The 14,689-nt window shown below is 42.7% G+C and overlaps 2 protein-coding genes across 2 annotated transcripts in view; both read left to right on the top strand.

The window, feature by feature from the left end:
- Nucleotides 1-449: 449 nt before the first annotated feature.
- On the top strand, nucleotides 450-3,555 carry ARL14EPL (ARF like GTPase 14 effector protein like; the record flags this gene model as incomplete). Its single annotated transcript, XM_084304952.1, has 3 exons — nucleotides 450-560; nucleotides 2,986-3,125; nucleotides 3,333-3,555. 3 exons carry the CDS (start codon nucleotides 450-452, stop codon nucleotides 3,553-3,555), a joined length of 474 nt encoding a protein of 157 aa, XP_084161078.1.
- A 10,573-nt stretch (nucleotides 3,556-14,128) lies between these two features.
- The window catches only part of COMMD10 (COMM domain containing 10), a 105,122-nt gene continuing 104,561 nt past the window's right edge, over nucleotides 14,129-14,689 (top strand). Inside the window, exons 1-2 of the mRNA XM_084304785.1 lie at nucleotides 14,129-14,185; nucleotides 14,313-14,403. Coding sequence (XP_084160911.1) covers nucleotides 14,154-14,185; nucleotides 14,313-14,403 — 123 coding nt within the window. The 5' untranslated portion in view covers nucleotides 14,129-14,153. The remainder of the gene's footprint in view (nucleotides 14,186-14,312; nucleotides 14,404-14,689) is intronic.

Below are 14,689 nucleotides of genomic sequence, written 5' to 3'. Positions count from 1 at the left end.
CTAGAACAACAGTGTCACCTTCTGGTAAGCGAAACGACTGCTCATACCTTCTGTTGGCTTCAACTCCACTGGACACCACAGATGGCTGATGGCTTTTGTGCGTTCAGTGAGAATACCGGTCCTCACTTTTATTACATTAAAGGTGACAAAGTGGTGATGTGGAGTTAGTAGCAGACTCAGAGATGACAGAATTTCTTTGAGTTTTGCTTAATGATGAATAATAGAATGGCTTTGGTGATACAGCTCTATATTATATTATTTTAATGCAGTTTTAAAATCAGGGCTGATACTGTGCCGCATTTTGTTATGTGTTTGGTGTTGGTTAATAACACATAAATGTCTAATGTGGATATCACCTACTAACCTTAAAATGTTCACTTAAAATTCTGAGATTCTTACACTTTTGTATATGTCTAACATGTGTGTATGTATTTCATAAGAGTAATCAAATGAGTGATCACATGGAAGCAAATGGCAAGAAAAGCAACACTGGACAGGAAACATCTGCAGAAGGAAATGTCTCTCCTACTAAGGACTGCTCAAAAACCCAAAAAAGATTGGTATGACTTCTCTAGTCCCATTTTGTTGTCAAGATCCTTGCCATTTGCCTTCAATTTCTTTCATGATTATAAAAATAAAAAGCTGGAGTCATAGGGAAATATCGGTAATGACAACAGCAAAATAGTCAAGTTTGCAGGGCAGTAAGATAGAGGGCTAGGAGTACTTCAGAGCTCTAAGTAAATGTGAAAGAAAAAAAAAAAGTATTCTTAGAGGGATAACTTATGATTTGTTTCAAACTTGAAATCACATTTTTTATGATCACAGGCTGTGATGACACTGGAATATATCTTCTGCACCAAAAATCTACCTCACACTCCAAAGCAGAAATGTCTGAATAATGTAGGTGCATGAGATTGCCCAGTTAGTTTTCATGAGAATGCAACTGAAGACGCACAGCACCAATGACCTGTAGTAAATAAGTCACTAAGTCAGATCTGGTCACTAGTGATGTTCCCCAGGGCTTGGTACTGGTCCAGTCCTCTTTAATATCTTTATCGATCATCTGGATGAGGGGATCGAGTGCACCCTCAGTAAGTTTGTAGACAACACCAGGTTAGGTGCGTGTGTCGATCTGCTTGAGGGTAGGAAGGCTCTGCAGGAGGATCTGGATAGGCTGCACCGATGGGCTGAGGTCAACTGCATGAAGTTCAACAAGGCCAAGTGCTGGGTCCTGCACCTGGGGCGCAATAACCCCAAGCAGAGCTACAGGCTGGGAGATGAGTGGTTGGAGAGCTGCCAGGCAGAGAAGGACCTGGGAGTGATGGTGGATAGTCGGCTGAAAATGAGCCATCAGTGTGCTCAGGTGGCCAAGAAGGCCAACAGCATCCTGGCTTGTATAAGAAGTGTGGCCAGCAGAGCTAGGGTGGTGATCGTCCCCCTGTACTCGGCTCTGGTGAGGCCGCACCTCGAGTACTGTGCTCAGTTTTGGGCCCTTTGCTACAAGAAGGACATCGAGGTGTTTGAGCGGGTCCAGAGAAGGGCGACGAAGCTGGTGAGGGGTCTGGAGAACAAGTCCTACGAGGAGCGGCTGAGGAAGATTGGGTTGTTCAGCCTGGAGAAAAGGAGGCTCAGGAGTGACCTTATTGCCCTCGATAGGTACCTTAAAGGAGGCTGTAACGGGATTGGGGTTGGTCTATTCTCCCACTTGCGTGGCGACAGGATGAAGAGTAATGGGCTAAAGTTGCACCAGGGGAGGTTTAGGCTGGATATTAGGAAGAACTTCTTTACTGAAAGGGTTGTGAGGCATTGGAATGGGCTGCCCAGGGAAGTGGTGGAGTCACCATCCCTGGAGGTCTTTAAAAGACGTTTAGATGTAGAGCTTAGGGATATGGTTTAGTGGAGGACTTGTTAGTGTTAGGTCAGAGGTTGGGCTAGGTGATCTTGGAGGTTACTTCCAAGCTAGATGATTCTGTGATTCTGTGAAGTGCATTCAAGAGCATGTATATTTCTAAATCAGTAGATTGGACTGAACTGCCACTGTTTTCTCCATGAGAAACAATGAAGGAACTCAGCTGATTTTGAAATCAGTGTGGATTCTGAAAGGATCAACACCCTCCACAAAAGCCGAGGGGTGGCAACTCACCTCCATTTTTAAAATAAAATATCAATTTGTATGCACATTTATGCCTGTGCATAATGAATTATAACTGAATATATAGTGTCCACAGTCATTGTCTAAAGAGAAACTGACAGAAAGCCCAAGATGACTTTAGAAATGACTGTCAACATACATGGGCTATGTGGAGTCACAGGAAACAGAGATGAAGTTTTAACCTCCAGAACTATTCAGCAGTTTTAGATAAGTGCAAACATGAATTCTATAAAACATGCAAGAAAATACTTCCTCCTATATCTCAGAAACTGTGTCTCTACTAAAGGTGTTTAGTTTAGCTTCTTTACTTTTGTCTGTGCTTGTCCCTTGGTTATCACTTACCAAATACACTAGCTGCTTCTCCACACATTTCCTTTGTCCCAAGACTGTTTGAACAAAGCAGAGTTATAGGCACCTCAGTGAAGATAAGGGCCAATCCAGTTGAGATGTGAATGATTATATTACTTGTTTTTACATAATCAATCAAATTGAAGAAAAAATATGTGATTTCTGCCTCCCACAAGACAACTTTCAAACCATGCCACTGTACCCGAGTAAGAATCTCTATTCAGTCCTGACTGACTGTTCCCTGTCCTGTTAGGTTCTACATTTTTAGTCAATGGAATAATCAATTAACAGCTAGACAAGGAAATATTTAAAACAGTATTACCTTAATTTATGTTGAGTTTTGCCTCACCTTCCTACCTGTGTTGTTTTGAGTTATCAAGAATACTTACTGTCATTTGGAAGACAGGGAGGGCATTTGGTAGCTAGTAAATGTTTGTTCTACCTACGGAAATTTTTGTAACTTTGCTCTTGTTTGTTTTTCTTAGCAACAAATCGAGAGACAACTAAAATGCTTAGCTTTTCAAAATCCAGGACCTCAGGTAGCTGACTTCAATCCTGAAACTAGAGAGCAGAAAAAAAAAGCATGCATTTCACAGATGAACCAAGATTTTTTTAATAAGCCCAAGTAAGATATAATATATTATATATTTCTGTTTTAAAATAGCTAGCATGCTGTTTACATTACATTATATTTACATTTATAAATGGAATGAATAAATGCATTAATATTTTTCAGAGTGATTTTTTATTACACATGAAAGCAGTTCTGGGGAAAAAAAAAAAAAAAAAAAAAAAGCAGTCTCTAATAATCACTTTTTCTTTGCTATTGCAGAATTATGAAGAAGTATGACAAACATGGCCGGCTGCTTTGTAATAACATCGATTTGTGTGACTGCCTGGAGAAGAACTGCCTGGGTTGCTTCTATCCTTGCCCCAAATGCAATTCAAATAAATGTGGACCAGAATGTCGCTGCAATAGGAAATGGGTTTATGATAAAATTGAAACTGAAGCTGGGAATGTGATCAGTGCTTTCCCATTTTTTATCAATGACTGATTTGGGGCTGATAGCTTTGGTGCCTGAGCAAAGTTCTCATTTCTTCACATTTTGTTAAAGTATATCTTGACTTTGTGAATTGTCTCTAGTGAAATATCTAGCAGTGGTGATTGTGCTTCTTTATTGCTGCCTACCTGGCATACTTTAACCTTTCACATTAAATAAAAACATGCATTTCATTCTTCCATAGCCATGTGAGCTTTACTGAGGCACCTAGTGAGTTCTTTCTGAATCCTGACTTTCTTAAAATGAAGGTGTATGAACTGCTGTGGACAGACAATTTTCTTACCCTGGAGAGCGGAACCACATTTCTTGTAACCTTTTTTTTTTTTTTTTTTTTTTTTTTTCCCAATCTCTCCACTTGTGCATTTACTCAGACATTTCTTTTGTGATCACTTACCCAGGTGCCTTTCCCTTCTGATGCATTCATGTGTTGTATAGATTAAGTGGGAGTTATTTGAGCTAACACTGTCTTCTAAAACTAGGTCACCACCTTCTGTGTCACCCAGTATATAAAGAGGAGGAGAGTGGAAACTACTTGTCAGCTCTTTCTTGCTGTGTCCAGGCTACAAGACATTTTTTTCCCTGGCATTTTTTTCCCCTCATCAGCATATGGTGCACTCTCCTCGATCAGTCATTAATTATAGCTCACACTGGAAATAAAGGGATTAGATATTTTTGCCTCTGGGCAGAAAAAGTCTCTTCAGTTCCAAAAGTCTTCTTCTTGCTAAAAGACATTACAGATTTCAAATACCACAACAGACACCCCGTCTTTTTAGGAGGTAGTTATTTTCATTCATAATGGGCACTCAGGGTCTCCTCTTACACCATTTTTAAGGAGTGAGGATCCTAAATCATGCAGGCTGTCCCAGGCCATCTCAAATTGCATACTGCTAAGTGGGGGAATCATCCTCTGGGCCCACTGCTTGTTTTTCCTGAAGCGGCTCTCTGATTTTTGAAATTGGTAACATTTTTCTTCCCTACATGAGGCTGTTGCCTGTGGACAGAGGCCCCCTGCTCCAAGGTACAGGTATCTCCCTGTAGGAGAAAATTCCTAGAACAGACCCCAAAAATACCTTAACATCAGAGCCTACTTCTGAATTGATACCTCAGAATGATTTTTTGTCTCTTGCAGATAATGACACTTTAATACTTAAACTTGTAGTATAAAAATGACACAGTACCAAGAAACTTAATAGTTATATCTGCTATGGTGGTTAAAACGCTCTATATTTGGCTCTCAAATCTGATCCTGTTACCTCAGATACCTCCCTGGTCCCAAAGTATCCTTTGACCTGTACTAGGAGTCCAAGAAGTCCACGACTACCTCTGAACCATATTCTTTTATGGTAAGTGGAAATCTTGCCAATATACTCAGGTTTGTCAATGGTTTCTTGTTCCAGGCATGCCACAAACTCCGTCTGAACTTGACAGAAGAAGCAGCTGTTGAAGAAAGTGAAGATGACAGGAAGATGTCAGACTTTCTTTAAAATAATTTGGACAGATTTGAGCGAGCTCTTCTTTCTTTCCACTTAGAGGCAAAAAAAAAAAAAAAAAAAAAATGTTTCTCAAGTGAATTCCTGTGGTAAAGTTACATTTTAAATTATATGTGTAATGTGATTAAACACCATGTGTAAGTATTCAGAATCCCGTTATTGAATTAATTAATTTTGCTTTATGTTTTTCACACTCCATCAGAATCACGGCCAAATGCAAAGGGTGAGAACTCTGTCACTAACACATTCAATGCAACCTTGAAAATATCGAAAAAACAAACACAAAAACAAGAACGAAAATCTGCAAAAATCAGAAGTGAGACCCAGGATAAGGATAATGAAAATAGGAGAAAGTTGCAGAGGCACATCTGTTGAGGTTTGGGAGTGACTCCTTATTGTCGCAAGGAATGGCCCTACTAACTTTTCCCTTATTTCCAAGTTGGCAGCTGATTGTGAACAAATATAACCACTATTAGGACATTCAGACACAGGAAGGATAAGGAAGGAAGGGAGGGAGGAAGGGAGGCAGGAAGGAAAGAAGAAGGAGAGAAAAGACCTGTGTCACTGTTGTGGTTCAGCCCTGGCATGCAGCTGAGCTCCACACAGCCACTTGCTCACTCCCAGCTCCTGGTGCACCTCCAGCCTCCTCACTGGTGGGGCAGCACCACAAGCTGAAAGGTCCTTGGCCCTGTGTTCTGCAGCAACTGAAGCATTGCTGTTTTCACCAGCATATTGTTTTCAACCATATTTTCACCACAAATACAAAGCACAGCACCACATGAGCCTTTATGAAGAAAATTAACTCTATCCCTGCCAACATCAGGACAGTCAGCTTATGCTTATACTGGTTGTGAAATTTAGTGGTAGACGCATGTATATAAAAATTACAAAGTTCCCACATCTGATAGGTTCCATTAAGCAATTACCCTAAGCCACACTGGATGACACCATGGTTACAAATAAAATCCCATAGCAGAAAAGGCAGAGGACATTTCTCAGCCTCTTATGAAAATGCCTGCTCTCCAGATGAGACTAGATCATCCTTTTACCTTGTCAGTCCAAACAGAATTTTTTTCCTTAAGGAGTGGGTTTGTTTTAGAAAGCTAGTGCTTAAAATGATAAGGGGAGGCAGATCAATGAACTGTTCCATGAGGTCTGTCATTCCTTCTCTCTCTAGATTATGCAGGTTAAACAGTTCGTGACACTGTCAGTTTACTTAGCATATCTGCTCCTTGTCCATGTGGCTGCTTTTGCTCACCAGTGATCCCACAGCAGCTTAAGGAAAGATGAAAGCACAGGTACACATCAAAGTATAGCCTACCTAAGATACCATCTGTTTGTCTCTTGCCTAAAAATTGATTCAATTTAATCTGAATTCATTGTAGCCTCCAGTTTATTTCTGTTGACTGACAGTTGGTGTGCATCTGGAAGTAGATATTCACCTTCTGCTTTCTTAGTTGTTATCACTGCAGGGAAGTATATGTCATATAAATGAATAATGTGCTCCTGTACAATTTTTGTGAAGGTAAAGATGTTCTTTCTCCACTAACCTCCCACATGCTTGAGCATTGTGCTATTGAAATCCTTTTTTCTGAAGACTCTACTGCACATCCTCTGCCATTTTTAAACTTGAAAATTCCAAGAAATAGATAGAGCTATTGAGCTATGAACATAACCTTGCTGTTTTGCCTCATTTTCCTGTTAGACTTTAAGCTAGACAGACACTGAACACAAGCAGCATTCAACAATTTCTCTATACTTTTAGATATAAGAAGTTGTCACAGCTGTGAGTGAAAAAAAAGGGGAAAAAAAAAAAAAAAGAAACTAACCAGCCAACCAAAACCAAACCAAACCAAACCAAACCAAACCAAAACAAAAACAATAACAACAACAAAGCAGCTCTCCTTGCATATTGCAAGGAATACTTACAGCTGCTTCCAAAACAACAGACAATCTAAACAAAATGTTAATAAAAATATTATTATGTGGCTCAAAGTGGCCACAATGAAAGTCAAGGCCATTACGTATTATGCCTTTGGATGTGAAGGTGTGCTAAAGAGAAAGACCCCTTTAGGTTTTATCAGATGAGTTAGAAGATGAATGGAATTTTGAATAAGTCAGTCTATCCTCTGTATTGCAACAATCTCCATCAAGAGGAAAATAAAGGTTACTCTCATAGAGGAGTCCCTTCTGAGGGGAACAGAGGGCCCAATGTGCTGTCTGGACCCAACCCATAGGGAAGTCTTCTGCTTCCCTCGGGCCTAGGTCAGAGCTAATAAAGGGGATGTTGTTGTGGAGTCTACTATAGACCACTGAGCCAGGATGATGACACTGATGAATCATTTTTAAGGAACTCAGTGATACCTATAGATCAGCCACCCTTGTCCTTAGGGGTTACATCAACTTGCTAGATGTTGACTGGGAATGCCACACAGCTGATACACGTGGGTCCAGGTGGTTCCCAAAACACCAGGATGATAACTTCTTGGTACAAGTACTTAGGGAGACAAGTAGGAAAGGTGCCTCCTAGATCTGTTGCTTGTGAACAGAGAAGGTTTCATGGGCAAGGTGGCAATTGGTGGCTATCTTGGTCAAAGTGCCAATGAAGTAGTCAAGTTTAAAATCTTTGGTGATAGGAGGAGAATTGCCACCAAAACTTCAACCCTGGATATGGGGAGAACAGACTTCAGGCTGCTCAAGGAACAGTTAATAAGGTCCCCTGGGAAACTGCATTTGAGGGCCTTGGAGTCCATCAGTGCTGGCCAGTTTTTAAGTACTACCTCTTCAGAGCACAGGAACAGACAATTACAAAATGTTGAAAGTCAAGCAGGCAGGGCAGAAGGTTGGTTAGGCTGAACAGGGATCTTCTAGAGCTTAGGTAGAAACAGAAAGTGTACAGCCACTGGAAGTGAGGTCACGCGACATGGGAGGACTAGTAAGATGCTGTTTGCCTCTGTAGGTGACAGATAAGGGTGAGAAAATTTGTATGGCCAAGGCTCAATTACAGTTTAAACTGGCCAGTACTGTTGGGAAAAATAATTTTTTTGTTGTTGTTTGTTTGTTTGTTTTGTTTTGTTTTGTTTTGTTTTGTTTTAATATATGTTAACAGCAAAAGGAGAACCACAGCAAACATCGCTCTGTTACATGATGAGGACTGTCACCTCACAAATAGAGATAAATAGATAAAGAAGAGACCTTTGCCTTATTCACCTTCTTTGCCTTCTTCACCTCTCTCTTCAACACCAATGATGTGCTCTGGGATCCCAAGTGCCCTGAGCTGGAGGACTGTGACTACAGTAAACTCCCAGCCAAGCCCAAACTTGCGCGGGACTTACTTCTCCCGCTGGATGCATGAAAGTCTATGGGGACTGATGGGATTCATCCCAGGGTACTCAGAGAGATGGCTGACGGTATTGCAAGACATCTCTCCACAATTTTTCAATCATCTTGGGAATCTGGAGAGAATCTGGGTGTTTTGGTCAAAAGCAAGTTGAATATGAGTCAGCAGTGTGCCCTGGGATCCAAAAGAGATAACCATACCCTGGGGTGCAATAAGCATGACATTGCTAGCCAGTCAAGGGGAGGGATTGTCCTGTTCTGCTCTGAGGCTGCTGGTGCACCCCCACCTTGAGTACTACGCATGTTTTTGGGCACCACAGTATAAAAAGGACATAAAACTGTTAGTGTCCAAAGGAGGGCTTCAAAGACACTGAAGGGGCTGGAGTGGAAGGCGTATGAGGAGCAGCTGAGGTCCCTTGGTTTGCTCAGCCCTGAGCAGAGCAGGCTGAGGGGAGGCCTCATGGCGGCCTGCAGCTCCCTCACAAGGGGAGCGGAGGGGCAGGCGCTGAGCTCTGCTCTCTGGGGACAGCGACAGGACCCGAGGGATCGGCATGGAGCTGGGACAGGGGAGGGTCAGGCTGGGGTTAGGGAAAGGGTCTGCACCCAGAGGGTGGTCAGGCACTGGGACAGGCTCCCCAGGGCAGTGGTCACTGCACTGAGCCTTACAGAGTTCAAGTAACATTTGGACGATGCTCTCAGATATACAGTCTGATTTCTGGGTGGTCCTGTGCAGAGGCAGGAGTTGGACTTCCATGATCCTTGTGGGTTCCTTCCAACTCAGGATATTCTATGATTCTGTGATAAGAAGGCAGACTAAAACTGTCTCTCAAATCAAAGGACAATGTCACCACTAAGTACTGCGACACAAGGGTTTACAGATAGACAGCTATAGGAAGGCCATAACTTCTGTGTGTTCATCTGTTTCCATACTGATACATGGCAAAATAATGCTGACTTTTCCTTGTACAATGCTTGCAAATCCTTCCTGCAGCGTTGCACACTCAAAACCAACTTTTATTTTTTATTTATGTATAACTCCTCTGATTTAAAGACTCCATGAGTATTCATCTACAGTTATATATGCGTACTAGCATGAAATGAAATAAACACTAGGAATGGAACAGATTTTACCACTTTAAAACAATAGGCAGAACATTGAGATTATTTTTTTTCCCCAAAGCAAGCTCCCAAATCTTGTATGAAGTGCTACAGGATTCCTGTCTGCCTTAAGACCTGATTGATTCTAGGTAACTGCAGTAAAGTGACTGGTACTCAGATTACCTTTAGTGCTTCAAAATGATGGACAGTTAGTCCTGGGAGATGTCAGACCTGTGACTGCAGAAAGTCTAGATGCTTCAGTCACAACCTCCAACCACTAAACTATTCCTCCTGCCTTCAAATGAACTTCTGCATATTGGCACAGCACCATTCAATTCTATTGCATTATTTAGAGAAAAATGCGTCCATGCCATTATTGAACTTACATTAGTATGTGCCAGCATTTGTTGAAGTAACTCTATAATTTGCCAGCCTCTGATTCATGCAAACACAGAAACCCATAATTTTTTTTTTTTTTTTAAAGTACTTTGAAATCTTTTCCAGATAGTTTCCACGGTCTTTTTAACCTCCTATAAGAGCAGAACTTTATATACATCCAAATGAAAGTAGAATATAGAGTTGATAGACTTCAGTGGGAAAACCAGAAGAACTTGACTGAAGAAATACAGATTGATACTTTCTAGATATTTAAATATGCCTTAAAAAAATATTTGCACCAAATTGATTACAGTTGTTGCGGCTCTGCTGAATTTCTTAGCTAGTAAGAGCAATACTGATTGTAGCTTCTCCTTTAACGTGTTTTTCATAATCTTATAACATTTTAAAACAAATTATGCATGTTTCAGTGGATGATTTTGTTTGATTCCATTCTGTTAGAGAAATGGATACATCAAGTCTAAGCTAACAATTCAAAATACGCTAGAAGGCCATAGTTACATTCCATCAACTCTAGTTTATAATCTTCGCATGAACCATTGAAAGATTTTCCATCCTATTATTTGTAGAGGGCAATATATTTTTTACCCACTAGCCTGACCATGCCAATACTGACCTGCTTTCACCTCCACTCAGGTGCAAATGTATGAATACTGTTCCCTTACAGGATCATGTCTGTTCATGTTATAATGGAATAAATTGAAGTCCATTGTCCATGAACAAATCTCCTGTGTGCTCACAGTTGCATTTCATTAAAGGAGTAGGCTGTGCAACTCTGATTTCTGTTGCGAGTGACGACACGATCCAAATAATTTTACTCCGTTCACATGAATAGATGTGAGTGTTCACAAATAAGCATAAAAATAGTATATAATAAACTGATACATAGGACTGATAAAGTGAGAGTCCCCCACCCTTATTCAATTTGAGCAGAACCCTGTTGATTTTAACGAGATTATTCACTCAGTGGAACTCAAATAATGGCATAGAAAGAATGGCACATTGTTTCTTAATGGCAACAGTCATAGCCAGCAACAGGGAAGTATTTATTTCTGACAGACATGATCTAACTGAAACACTTAAAATACTTTTTTTTTTTTTCTCCAACAAGATTTGCAGAATTGTGCTATTTAATATTAGGTAAAAGCCCAAATTCAATTCCTGCCACACAATTTTATAGTTTGCTAACTGAAATTGCTTAAGCCACCTGTGAGATAATCGTTAGCAAACGAAAATTGATGTGAAACATTACTATTTTATTTTCACTGAGTTGTAGGACAATTATTTAGTCAGTAAGTGTCAGGGACATTGTACAAATCTTATCCTGAAGGAGTTCCAAACACCTTTGTAAAGAACTTTTAGAATTGTGGAAATAAGGAAAAATAACTGTGGTAACTGAAAATGAACAGAATGACACTGCAAATAACAGCCTGTGGCACTAAAAGTGGACCAAAAGGACAGAAGAAAACAGAGAAAATTATATGCTCAAAGAAAAAAGGTACTGGTATGCTTTCAAGAGCCTGTTATCCTCAATACTAGATAACCTTTACTCACTTTCTACATTTTTACTGCCCACCTGTCTTGACAGGTTTTTTGTCTCTCTATGCTTTAAAACCACTAATGAAAGAACTTTTAAAACTACCTTATGCAATACATTACAATGCTTAAATAACCTAGTGTAGAAAGTATTCTGTAATTCCTAACTTTACATCCTTTTCATGGTCTATATAGTCTGTTATCTCCGATAGTCGTACAAGTATTTTAAAAAGAGATCATGTCAGAAAGAGATACCTAAATGCATTCTAGCTTAACAGTTAGGTGATGAGAAAAGTCTGTAAAATAAACCATAGGAAAGTAACACAAAGGTTTGTTCAATATTTGTGAAAAAAACAGAATACACAGCTCAATTTCTGGAAATGCAAAGCAGGTGAGCCTGAGCTTTTCAAGACAGTTTTATTGCAGTAAGATTCCTAATTCTCATTGGCAGTTAAATGCTCTGAAATCTCAGTCACTGTGCTTAAGATTTTGTCATAGGATCTGAGCAGATGAATCTAATAGGCCCTACAACATTCATTTGCATGTCTAAATGGAACATTTGGGGTCAACATTTGTTTTAACTATACGGATAGTTAAGGAAACTCATAAAATATGTTAAATTGGGTAATTTCACTTGCTCAGTGAAAAAAAAAAATCTATTATTCACATTGAAAAATGTATCACAGATGTGTGCAAAGCAACAAGAAATGAATGGATGTACATGTCATCATGACTTTTTATAATTTATTTTTATGAATAAATAATGCCTTTCTGGCAGTAGCCTGTAGTAGCCTGTAGTACTCATTGCTGTGTGTTATTTACTTTCTACACGTTTACTACCCTATCAGAAAAAAAGGCATGAAGAAAAAAACATTTAATTGTGCACTTGAGAGTACCACCTCAGGTTCACTTCATTATTTATTATTTCCAATCAAGTCATCTTATTCCTGTCACTGAGTCTTTGATCACAGAATCACATCAGCCTCCAGAGGTCTCTAGTCAAACCTCCTGTGTGAAGCAGGTCTAGGTCGCGCAGGTTGCTCAGGATCATGTCCAGATAACTTTTTCATGCTTATTGTTTTGGCTGCTCATTTCAAACATTCATTTGATGCAGCAAAGCGTGAAAGAAAGCACTTTAAAATATTACAACTTATATATACATTTATAAAAGCAGAGAACTGGCAGCAAACCCAAGTAGCACATACCATACCTGCATCAGCTAGAACTTTTTTAAAATAAGTAAGCAATTGTCTAGACTTGCAGTCTCCCTTGCTCATTTTGACTGAACAATGTTCATAAAATCCTGCTCTCCGGGGAGACTTCCTAGAACACGAACTTACGTTATTCAGCATGGAATGAAATACTCATTTTTATTTTCCAGCCAAACAAATTTATCACAAGAATAGTGCCTTTTCAGTGTTCTATAAAGAAAAACAGATGAAATAGTTGACCATAATTACATTTCAGCCCAGAACAATAGCATGACAAATGTTGCTGCCTTTAGTAAGATACTGCAAGTCCACCTTCTGGTAAGAGTTAGGACACCAGGCCTCAGCCAGGAGCTCTCACTGCAAAGCTCCAGTTGGGTACAGCCAAGGCTGCTGCTCCTCTCATGCTGACGATGGCTTAAGGAGGCCTCCATCTGCACAGGCCATGGCTGAAATCTCAGCTGACCTTCTGCTGGAGGGTGGGAAGGCCCTGCAGAGGGACCTGGACAGGTTGGGTCGATGGGCAGAGGCCAGTGGGATGAGGTTCAACATGGCCAAGTGCTGGGTCCTGCACTTTGACCACAACAACCCCATGCAGTGCTGCAGGCTTGGGGCAGAGTGGCTGGAAAGCTGTGCAGAGGAAAAGGATCTGGGGGTGCTGGTCGATGCTCACCTGAACATGAGCCAGCAGTGTGCCCAGGTGGCCAAGGAGGCCAACAGCATCCTGGCTTGTGTCAGGAATAGTGCAGCCAGCAGGAGCAGGGAGGAGATCGTCCTCCTGTACTCTGCTCTGGTGAGGCCTCACCTTGAGTGCTGTGTGCAGGTTTGGGCCCCTCAGTACAAGAAGGACATCGAGGCCCTGGAGCGTGTCCAGGCTAAGGGCACTGGGGTTGTTTGGTCTGGAGAAGAGAAGGCTCAGGGGTGACCTTACTGCTCACTACAGCTACCTGAGAGGAAGGTGTGGGGAGCTGGGGGTCGGCCTCTTCTCGCAGGTTACTAGTGATAGGACCAGAGGGAATGGCCTCAAGTTGTGCCAGGGAAGGTTCAGGTTGGCAATGAGGAGCCATTTCTGCTCAGAAAGAGCTGTCAGGCGTTGGGACAGGCTGCCCAGGGAGGTGGTGGAGTCACCATCCCTGTGGGTGTTCAAGGAGAGGCTGGATGTGGTGCTTGGGGACATGGTTTAGTGTGTGACACTGGTAGCAGGGCGATGGTTGGACCAGATGATCTCGGAGGGCTTCTCCAACATTAACGATCCTACAACTCCATCATCTACCACTAAAACCCCCTCACTTTACAGACCCAGGGTTCCAGCGGGCCCATCTGCAACACATTTCTCACAACTCCCCCATTATCTCCACATCCCGCCTGCCACGACCTCCTCCCCCCTTCGCGCCCCGCCGCCTCACCGCCCTCCCGCCCCTCGCCCCCACCCCGCCTCCCGCCATTTCCCCCCGCCACGGCACCGCCCCGGGCGGCGCTTGGCCCCACCGCGCCGCCGTTGCGGGGCGGGGCGGCAGCGGCAGCCATGGCGGCGCCCGTTGTGCCGGAGACCGACAGGTAGCGGCTGCCCGGCACCGGGGCGGGACCCCCCCGACCTCCCCCCCCCGACCTCCCCCCCCCTCCTCCTCCTCCTCCTCCTCCTCCTCCTCCTCCTCCTCTCACCTCCTCCTCTCCTTCCCCGCAGCATCCGCCGGGCCGTGTCGCTGCTGAACGCCGTGGACCCGGGCCGCTTCCCGCGGCTGCTGTCCCGCCTGCTGCAGAAGCTGCACCTGAAGGTCGGGGCGGGCGGGCGGGCGGGGGCCCCATGGACGGGGCCGGGGCCGGGGCCGGGGCCGGGGCCGGGGCTGGGGCTGGGGCTGTGCCCGCAGGAGGGGCCGCTCCGGTGGGCGCCCCCCCTCCATCCCCCCCCCCTCCCCGGGCCGTGCTGTGGCCGTGGGCCAGAGCCTGGGGAGGGGTGAGGTCGGAAAGAAGCCGTAAACGGGCGCTTTTGTCACCTGTTCCTGCCAGGTTTTGTTGTGTTTTTTTTGTTTTTTTTTTTTTTTTTTGTTTGTTTGTTTGTTT

This window comes from Netta rufina (genome assembly GCF_964035555.1).
Source record: "Netta rufina genome assembly, chromosome: Z".
Lineage (NCBI taxonomy): Eukaryota > Metazoa > Chordata > Aves > Anseriformes > Anatidae > Netta > Netta rufina.
This window is presented reverse-complemented; position numbering and strand designations above follow the sequence as displayed.